This window comes from Salarias fasciatus, chromosome 12, assembly GCF_902148845.1.
Source record: "Salarias fasciatus chromosome 12, fSalaFa1.1, whole genome shotgun sequence".
NCBI classification, from domain to species: domain Eukaryota; kingdom Metazoa; phylum Chordata; class Actinopteri; order Blenniiformes; family Blenniidae; genus Salarias; species Salarias fasciatus.
The window spans coordinates 19,829,849-19,840,400 of record NC_043756.1 but is presented as its reverse complement, the minus strand read 5'-3'; the positions used below and the strand labels follow the sequence as shown (position 1 = coordinate 19,840,400).

At 41.3% G+C, this 10,552-nt stretch overlaps 1 protein-coding gene across 1 annotated transcript; it reads right to left on the bottom strand.

Annotated features, from left to right (window-relative positions):
• Positions 1–624: 624 nt before the first annotated feature.
• Positions 625–6,875, bottom strand: plpp5 (phospholipid phosphatase 5). The gene is made up of 8 exons (XM_030105744.1): positions 6,723–6,875; positions 5,596–5,733; positions 5,410–5,518; positions 4,341–4,431; positions 4,168–4,231; positions 3,969–4,093; positions 3,529–3,699; positions 625–3,175 (listed from the first exon to the last, which is right to left on the bottom strand). Exons 2-8 carry the CDS (start codon positions 5,664–5,666, stop codon positions 3,006–3,008), a joined length of 801 nt encoding a protein of 266 aa, XP_029961604.1. The 5' UTR covers positions 5,667–5,733; positions 6,723–6,875; the 3' UTR covers positions 625–3,005.
• Positions 6,876–10,552: the final 3,677 nt, after the last annotated feature.

Genomic DNA, 10,552 nt, shown 5'->3' with positions numbered 1-10,552 from the left:
GCTCACAAACATACATCTTTAAATCAGGGTTGCTAAGTCAAAAGAAGATTTGCCAAACAAAGTGTGTATTGCAGGATCATTTCAAAACATCACTTATAGTCACGAAAATATTCATTGAAAGCGTTGCAATAACAATCAGGAAGCTGCCCCGGCATGAGCTGCTACAACATGAAACCACAAGGCAAGGGGAAATATGAGTTTGGCAGAAATAAATCAAACAGGCAAGTTTCAGTATAATATGCAATAATGACAGTAGAGCTGAAAGAGAACAAATAAAATTCACAATTTGATTCAGTACGAGTGCACCGGAGGAAAAAGAAACACACAAATGGATTAAAAAAAGATGGAACTGAAGAGGAAAAACCTCGTCGCTCTTCAGCTGTGAAACATGCAAACGTTTTATCAAAAATGCAAGAGTGGAAATAAGTTTTTCCCTGAAAGCTCCCCATGTGCCTACAAATACAACTCCTGTTTTCATGATAACTATTATTTCACACATATTCAAAATTCAAGTAGACTCCTACATGTTCCCAAAGTAAATACACATGTACATCATGTACACTCTGCAGGTAAGCTCAGTGATTGTTTTTAATAAAGATATCAAGGTATTATGCTGTTGTTTCCGTCTTCGTTCTGTCCCACACTTCAAGTGTTACTCTGTACATGGAAACTTTTCCCTTTGAATCAATCAACAATTGCTTTGAAACAACAGCAAATTATTTTTTTCTGAGGTGAAAAAAAAAGGCAGCATGCCACATTTAAGAAATATGTAGTTACTTCATGAGTGAATTTTATAGTTAAAAAAAAAAATAAAACTCAGAACTGACAGAGAGCATACACTGTGACATGCAGTATATACTTCATTCACTAACCACATTATGTTTTAAACTAAAGGCACCAATATATCTTTTTTTTCCCCCTCTCTTATGTGGTGTTTGGTGTGAAAACACTGTGATCCAGCTGCTTTGGGCTCGGCTCACAGCCACGAGCTGAAGTGCTTTTGTCCCTGCAGAACATCAGAGATGTTTGGTCGTTTCTCACAGTTCCAAAAACCGTGAATGTAAGACGGTAAGATCTACATTTGAACTTGTTTCCACCGTGAAACCGAACGTACCGACATAATCAGAAGTTAAACGGAGGGTGGAGTAAAAACACAACGAAGCAAAAACTCAACATACGGATGAAACGCAAAAGTGGAGAATTCACAGTCTTAAATAAGATGAAAAGTAATAAGAAACCACCAAGTTTTACATGCCAGATCAACTATGGACAGGATAGAAAACCCGGCCAGCAGGAGCGCTGGGGGCTAGCACCATCACCGGGAGAGGTTACAGTTCATCTGAAAGCTCAAGTTTCACCACCGCTCAAAAAAAACCCAGCCGGACCGTCGCACCTCTCCACCTCTGGAGGGAATTCAGACTGAAGACAGCAGGTCAGTCTGCGCGCGGTCACGGAAAACACACCTACAGGAAGCCCGAGACCTCTGACGACAGGTGACATGGATCTCAGGGTTTGTTTACAGACGTATCAACGTAGGATGATGGGATCAGTTCGAGCGGGGATGAGGGTGATCGTTGTGAACAGCAGGCACGGTGAGAAGCGAAGAGTGGCTCTGCTACATCGAGTTACGCACAGAGGAGCGGGCACCGTCACCCTTTTGTGTTGTGAAGACATTCAAAATATATTTTAGGAAGACGTAAAAGTTAGAATCGCTCAAGACAGAGGCAGCAGGAAAACGAATCAAACGAGTGACGGAGACTAAGGAGTCTGCGTCCAGAATCAACGGTTTTACTTTTTGGCTAAAAGTTTCTTCTTTTTGAGACGTGATGCATCCTGCTTATGCTTTATACTCGTCTTACTGTCAACTAATCCTGGGCACATTTTCCTGCAGTAGGACTTCATATCACAGAAAAACTAGAAGGATCAAACCATTGAGGACATTATAACATGTTAAGAATTCAGTGGACATGCTGACAAACTAGAATAATTCCAGTTCTTTAATTTAGGCCTCATCAAATGGACTTTTTTTTTTTAACATTATGAGGTTGCTTTTCTTTATTCAATCCAAATATTTAATTGTAATTTATCAAAATACTTCCTCAGTATATTCAAACCCTTTCAGATGTCGACACATTCAGCAGTTTTTTATCTCACAAATCACGTAGGACAGGATAAACACAATCAAAAACACCCTAAATTAACAGACTATCATGTAAAAATGGAAGATTTGACACAGCAAGCTGTGAAATCTGAAAGATGTGCTTGTGCTATTTGAGTCCTTAAATGGAGCGGTTTTCTCTGAGTGTCAACTTTGAACACCTCTAGATGAGAAGCGGCTGAAAACACGTTAATCTGACAAGTTTATCAATTACATTTTTTTTTTTTTTTAAATCATCACTTTTAACCCAGATCTAGTCCAAACCAGCAAATTACTGATCTTCAATCTCAACAATCGTGTTGTTTTCGAAGGAAGGTCGAGAATGAAAGTCCGTGCACAGAAATCAGAAAGCGTTTGCCTTTAGGGGTCGACCGTGCTTTGGAAAGTGACGCAAGTTTACTTTAACAATCACAAAACATCGACTGTAGATGAAGAAACTGCTTCACAAAAGTAGAAATCAGACATCGGCGGACAGGGGACTGTGGGTGCAGCCACTGGTGTCCGTGGAGTCGTGTGATCGACAGGCACGACTCAGAGCGTGTGCAGGGCGGAGCGGAATCGAGAGGATATCTAAAACTCCTACACCCAGCATGGAGTGACATCATTTTCAGGTTTGGGAATGCGTGTTAGCCTGTGCAGTGGATTGTCCTATTTGATGATGTGCCGATGCGGCTCTCGGGAGCTCAGTTCAGAAACCGTGTGTCTCCGTACTGAATGCAAAATTCTTACGACAGAGTGATATGGGCCGATAATAAACAAATACCAATGTGCTGACAAGCCTGAATCAGACGCTTCACCGCCTAAGAAAGTGTGAATGACAGCGGTGCAGACTGCAGGCGTGGCGGCTCTACAGCGGCAGGATGTAGTTGGAGTTGGCCAGCTTGCGCTCCTGCGCAGTGGGAACAGTCTCTCTGTGCCGCAGGGGTTTGTGGGAGTCTGGGTCCTGAAGTGGAGGGTAGTGCTGTCTGTAGCAGAGCCAGGCGAAGGCCAGACCCAGCAGAGACCCCACCAGCACGTCTGCAGGAGGGACGGAGACCACAGCTTGTGAGGAGGTTTCATTTCAAATCCAGGCTTAAAATGTGATTAACAACAAAACTAATCCTACTAATACTTTTCTTGATAACTTACTTTACATGTTATACATAAAATAAGAACAAATAAAACGGGTTAAAAAAAGACTTCTTGCAAGAACTTTGTGGTTACTGAATTTAATTTCTTAGCTAAGCACAGAAGTGCTTCATTTTCTTTGATTTGCAGTAGTTTATCCCATCTGTGCAGCTCACTTGAAGAGTTTCCCTGACTGGTCATATCTCATCGTAATTCTTCATGTCACATATGCAGTGATTTTACAGCGGTGTCTTTAGTCTGACCTTGCCAGTGGTGTTTGTAGTCACAGGTTCTGGAGAGAGCGATTGCAGTTGCGATGAGTAAAGGAGTGAGGAAGGCACACAGCCGCCACGCCCGGCCCTGGCCCGCTGCACTGAAGCACCGCAGCTTCCCTCCCAGGTACAGCGCCGTGAAGCCCAACCCTGCGAAGGCAACTACAACCAGAAAGACAGGATCAGAGAGGTCACGAGAGTTCATGGAGAGTTTTAACAGAGACAATGCTCAGGAGATGCTTTCAGAAGAACATGAGAATCTCTCTTTCTCACGCAGCAGAACGACGGCCTGAAAGCGCAGACACACTTGGTGAATCTATTTTAAGATGTATGTCCTCCTGCTTCACTTTGTTCATTCGTTTGCTCTTTGTTGCTGCCCACTGATAGAAAATAGGGTCATATAGGAGCGACGGGCCATAAGAGGCTCTTACAGGATGAGTGTCCGCTGGGAAAGCTCTTTCTGCCCTCAATGACGGCATCTGGGTCACCGCTGCATCGCATCTCCAGGTTCATCTGACCGTCTGGGAAGCAGCGGTAGAAGAAGTCCGGTCGGGGCCTGAGAGACACCGGACAAGCTCAGGCTTTCATCCACACTGATAACAGCTCCGCGACGCCACGCACGTCATTTACCTGCCGACAACAAGCTTGATGACGTTGGTGAAAACCCCGTTCAGCACCAGAGTCAGAGTGGCAGCTGGATGACAGAAGACAAAAACACAATTCTAGTAAAAACAAGAGTTACTGATTGATAATTCAAAGACATGCCAGAGTGTGTGTGTGTGAGTGTGTGTGTGTTTTATTACCCAGAGACGCTTCTTTCACGTCGCCGCACTCCGATTTGTTCAGGAAGGTGAAAACCATGATCACGATCAGCGGGGTGAACACCGCCACACTCTGAAGGAAGAGGAGAGAACAGCAACAAATCACTTCCATTTTCCTGTGTAGCTCATGTAAGACTCAGCAAGCTAAATGATGAATATATATAAAACCCACAATGCAATTGGATCAAGAACAGAGGTTCAGCTAGAGGTTAGGGTGTGTGAACAGAGGAAAACACACTCTAAAGGTGCATACATCTTCTGTAACAACAGAAAAATATCTTCTCAAGGTAGCAAGAACAAGAACAGGGATCCTGCGGGAGAGATGGGGAAAAAGCATGAAGGTCACATCAACCACGACCACTTTCTGGCCTTTCTCACAATAGATTTGGGACACCACAAAAAAAAAGAAGTTCTGAAGAAATGATGTGAAAAGACACGCCAGGAACGCCCGGATCAGATTGATAAGAATGGTGGGTAGAGAGAAAAATCTTTCTTTTCTTGCGGCATATGCTGCACAGACTTCAAGCCCTGAGTGTCCATGGGTATGTAGAGAAGTCTTATGGGGCTACAGCAGCAGAAGACCACACCGGGTGTCATTCCCGTCAGCGAAAAACATGAACCAGGGACTACACCGTGCACAGCTCATTAAAAAACTGACCAAAAAAAACAAAACAAAAACAAAACAAAAAAAAAAGCCTGGAAAAACAGTGCTTGGGCCAAGAAGTCTTGATTTCAGCTCCTGCATATAAATGGAAGGCTTAGAATTTGGCACTAAAGGCATGAAAGTAAGGATGCATTCTGTCTAGTCACGCATCAACACTTCAGGCTGCTGAACTGTACGCTCGCTCTTGATTCTCATTCTGAAAGTGTATAAAACTCGCATTTGTTGAGAGACTTTTCCAAGGCTGTTTCAGACAATGAGTGTTAAAAGTGATGTAGCATCACAGCGAGAAATGTTTTCAGTTCCATCCTTCAAAAACAAAGTCACCGTAGCGAAGAGCCTCAAACTTCTGAGACATTTTCAGACGTTCTGTGATGCAGACATACGTACAAACATCAGAGCGGTGGATACGTGGTCTCTCTCCACTCGATGGAACTTATAGAGCCACATCTCCTCTGGCTGGATCTCACGGTAGAAAGGAGGAAGCTGCTCCGTCACACTGTGAAGAGCACAAACATTTATAAATGAGTTTTTACAGAAAACATGAAGGAGTGATTAAAACGACAGGCAACTTACAGGAAGACCACCAGCAGTGCCAGCCGGACAGACACCTCTGAGAGGAAACCTCGCAGCAGCCTCTTCTTCATTTTGTCTCTTGGAATGGACTTCAGTCGACAGCACACATGGTCACGCCGCCCTCTCTGTTAAGTGGATCTGATGACAATTCAGCAGAGAGAAGAGCGCAAAAATTCACTGTTAATGACGAGGAACACAGTCACTCATATAAGAAACAGCTGATGTGTAAATAGTGAAACTGGCTAGTGAATAATTACAAGATGTGGACACTTTTATGACCGCCTTCTCACAGAGTAAACTCGGACTGATAAACCAGGCTGGTGAGTGAGCTGATAAGTGCTCAGTACACACACGTCTGCATCGATGTGAGTAACTTCAGAACCCGCAGAAGTCCGAGATCTCATTCCAATGAATATGATTACTGGCGTTTGGAAAAAAGCAATACAAAATAATGATCATGATCTTTGCCTTTAAAAATAAAATCAATGAAAGTTAAACTGTATTACTGTCTTCAGGAACACGTATGTTGATTGTTACTGGGGAAAAAAATGGAGGAAATGGATTATAAATAAGATTGAATAGGACAATCCTGAATTATAAGCAATAAGCAATGTAAGAATGTGTCTTTAAGGCTTGTATAGCATGAAAGCATCTTCCAAATGAAATTAATTCTTTGGTTTTAGGCTGGCATTTGAAAAATTTGTTTAAAAAAATCCAGGTGTGTTTTTAAAGGTGCACATCAGAGGTGTAAGTTTCGCATATGGCTTTTCTCTTTGAGTGGATGTCAAAGGGTTAAAGCAGGCCTCTGTGCTACTTTTACCTATAAGGCTGCTAAAGACACCCAGAGGTGTGTACAGAATCTGTCCCTGGGAAGCAAACAGGCAGGCCGACATGCTGCACCTGCTCCCCCCGCCCCCACCCCCACCCCCAGGAGCCCCACGCATCCTGGAGCTTTGACACTGAACACACAACAGAGAAGAGTTTAAAGATACCAGTTCGAGCTGTCAGACAGGAAAAACACACACGGCCAACACAGAGAGGCAGCCTGCTAGCAGGCGGAGCTAAGCTAACTAGCAACATCTGGATCATTTCCGCCTCGTGACAGTGAGTTACTGGGAGCCACTGACCGCGGACAGGCTGCAGCTTTATCTCCTCATCCTTCAGCAGGCGACGGGCCTCCTCGTCTTCATCTGTGCCGATGGAGGAAGTGGTTCATTTAAAAGAAATCAGGATGCATCCCTCAGAGGAGGAGGAGGAGGAAGAAGAGGAGGAGGAGGAGCGGCGCGTGAAGCCGCTGTCAACAACAGCGCACTTCCGGGGTGAGAGTTTCAAAAATAATACTACGGACGCCCACTTTAGATTCTTTTAAAAAATGAATTAATAGACCGACGAGATTTCAGCTCTATTAGTATTTAACTTTTTTATATATCGTCTATTTAATTTAAATACGCTCTCCGTGTTCGCTAGACTGGCGACCAAACTTCAATTTCAAATACAATTTCAAAACCGGAAGTGACTTTGTAGATAGTTTTATGTAAATTGACACGTGCACGCGTGAAGCCACGTCGCTGTACAGAGGACAGTGAACAGAGATAAGATCAGCTGGAGAAAGAGAAATGTGGATTTTCCGACGCGAGGAAGTGTCATGCTGTCTTATCTTTACTTCTGCCATTTAGTGCATTTAAATGAAGTACATATATTTCAAATTAGGAAATTTAATAGAACGTCTCTACTGAATATAAAAAAACCCTACTTTTTCAATTCAGTCGAATTTTCTGCTCTGTGAATAAATTAAACAATTGTTTGATTGCAGTTGCATAACAATTTTTTTTGGGCAACATTGTGTTTCCTTTACATTTCTTCTGATTGTTATATTGAATTGAAAGAAATACTAGAATATAGGAAAAATTGTAATTCAATTAGTCATTATTGAATGTTGTGTTATTTTTATATTATTTCTTTTAAGCGCAAAAACAACGCGGGAACCAGCCCATTTGGTAAAAAAAAAAAAAAAAATTTTTAAAATGAACTATTATCAAAAGAGTTCAAGTGTCTTTGATAAACTGTCCATAACTGATCGGGTCAGCCCCTTTGCAGATATCAGTCATAATAATTTGAGAATTCATATTTTCCCTCATTTGGTCCACATTGTAAAAAGTTTGAGAATTGATGCTACAAAGAGTTGAACAAAGCCTTTTTCTGTATCTGTGGTTCACATCGTTCCTTGGGAGAGTTAACGGACACTGTGGGAGCGTTTCACTGAGACAGAGTACAGCTTTATTAAAGTCAAACTTCAGGCATGTCTGAACTCTTCAAACTCAACTTTAGAATGAAAAAGGACAGAATCAATATTCTCAAATAAAAAGACAGTCATGTACAAAAAGAGTGTCGTCTCAACAGTCACACACATTTAGAAGCAGAATTGTACAGGCAAAAAGAGCACGCCACAGTAACATGAGTCTATGCAAGTTCAATGCAAACTATTTACAGGTTCTTCAACAATATGTAAGTATGCAGTAACACAGGTTGAACAGTAATTAACATGGTACTTTTGTGTTCATCCACGTCTTATTTGAAGCAACACCAAGAGAGATAGATATGACCCCAAGTTAGAGTTACTGTAAGCAATTTTACTACGAGTAAAAAGGGTTGATGAGTGCTTATGATGGTGGTTTTCTTCTCTTTTTTTTTTTTAAATTCCAACACTATTTGACAGCATGTCAACAAAAAAAAAAGACAGTCGGCAACATTGCACCAAAAAGAAAAAAAAAAAAAAGACATCACAGTGAACTGAAACATACCCTTTGACATACAAAGGGAGGAGGCAGGGTGAAGTGGGGGAGGAGGGGGGCATCCTGACTTTAAATGGAAATCCTCCTCCGGCGTATGTAAGGGTCACTTAAGTGAGAACAAAACATGCTGCTTCTTCAAAATAAACACTAACGTGGGAAACGACAGACAATTTAACATATACATCAGGTAGTTTTTTGCAATAACTGAAGAGCTGAACGCAGGAACGCTAAGTGAGTAATACTGCCGCCGTAACAGCTGAGAAGGGCAAAAACAAAGTGGCACAAAGATGTGATCGCGACCGTTCGATCTGCGGGTGCAAAGTAAAATAAAGGCCGTTTGGTTTTTACAGAATCTCTGTGCAATATGGTGAAAATATTTTTTTTTTCTTTTTTCAAAAAATAAAAGAAAGCAAAACAGGAACAGTAATTAAACAACACATTGGCATTAAGTTGTTGGAAGCATGCATTATCAGCTCTTCGCCTCAAAGAAGAAAAGCTTTCAGTCCAGATTAGTCAGGCAAATTCAATGAAGCAACAAATATGGGCGTGAGGGATGAAATGCAATAATAAAGTAAAAAAAAAAAAAAAAAAAAAAAAAATTCAAGTTTTTATGAGCAGACTGGAGTGTGTATGGTGTATGGTACTTAAAAGTGCCGAAATAACACATTCACCTAATGATAAATGATGAAGTGCTGAAATGCATAAAGACGTCGGCGTGTTCTCTTTTGCAGCGACTGACAAAAACCAGTTTTCACATAAGTGTCAATCAGTATAAATGATTCAAAGCAGATGAGCAGCTGAAGGCAGAAACATGTGAACATTTAACCAATTTAAGTTTGCAAGCAAGTTCATCTGCTTAAAATGTTGAAGATTGATGTTTAAAGTATCTGATGCGCGAGCGAGCAAGCGTTCTGGTGAGCCTCGTGGAGAGAAATCATGGTTTGGGTTTAAACATATTTTGAGGTTTCTTTTCTGCACTCATTGTCACATCTTGCTCTTCCTGTGGCTTCATGTTCGACAACTTAAGAGAACATCTCATAAAACAAACAGCAGTGGGAGAAAACGCAAGCAAACATATGAGGAGTGACGACATTAAAGCTTCCTTTTGTTATGACCGCGAGTCTGGCACAAAAATAGAAAGGAAAAAAAAAAAAAAACCTGCTCCGACAAGTTTATATTTCAATACTGACCCGCTTCACACTGCTTTTTTTTTTTTTTGTTTTGTTTTTTTTAATACCAATTCGAGTGAGTCACAAAACAGAGCGATGGGCAGCGGCTGGAACCAAATGTGGAATCATTACACCAAATATTAAGAAAAGAAACAGAACTGGATACAGGCATAGTATGTAAAACTCCCCATGTTCTTTTTTTTTTGTTGTTTTTTTTTTTAAAGTCTATTTCACTTACACTGCGGTGAGGAGGGAGACTAATTACTGCACTGGTGTCTGGGAACGAAATCGGTATAAAATGTGGTGCAATAAATACAAAAAATTTGGACAGATGAGTGATTAAAAACACTGTACAGGAGTTTTGTGTTTGTACATCACACTGGACTGTTGTTACACCATCGCTCCTTCACGTGGAGCCCAGTGTCGGGGGGTTTTCTCCAGGCTTCTGGTTGTATGAAGCTGGGCTGGCAGTCAGTCCTACCTGTGCCAACGAATATTAAAAATTCAAAAACAAAAGACTGCATTTAGGCCACTTTCCTTGAAAACAAAAAAAAAAAAAGAAACATCCCAACTCCATCCAGTGAGATTCGGACCGATTTGAGAGGCAAAAGAAACAACAACAAACAAACAAACAAAAAAAAACCTTACAACACAGTTTAAATTCTGACAATACGACAAGAAAAAAGAGGTATCCATTTTGAAACACTTGTCATATGTTGTTTTATACACGTTTCTGTATATGTCTGACCTATCCAAGTTTGAGCCAAGTGAAAGTGCTTTTCAGAAAAAGTTTTTCTGGAAAAAAAAAAAAAGAGGGAAAGATCGAGAGGAGAATCAAATCTATCACAGTATGCCACTGAAGTGAATTTACTGAAATGGACCGTGTGTGGGCAGAAATCAACTCCAGCCAAAATCCATATTAAGGCTTTATATCAATACTTTAGGACAGCACCAGTAATCACAAGCTGGGCGCCTCAGTCTGCTGTACACAAGAAC

Coding starts and splice junctions, on each gene's coding strand:
- plpp5 (XM_030105744.1), bottom strand. CDS start 5,666: ATGAAGAAGAGGCTGCTGCGAGGTTTCCTCTCAGAGGTGTCTGTCCGG. Junction 4,232..4,340: donor CGTGAAAGAAGCGTCTCTGG/GTAATAAAACAC, acceptor TCTGTCATCCAG/CTGCCACTCTGACTCTGGTG. Junction 3,700..3,968: donor TCCCAGCGGACACTCATCCT/GTAAGAGCCTCT, acceptor TTCTGGTTGTAG/TTGCCTTCGCAGGGTTGGGC.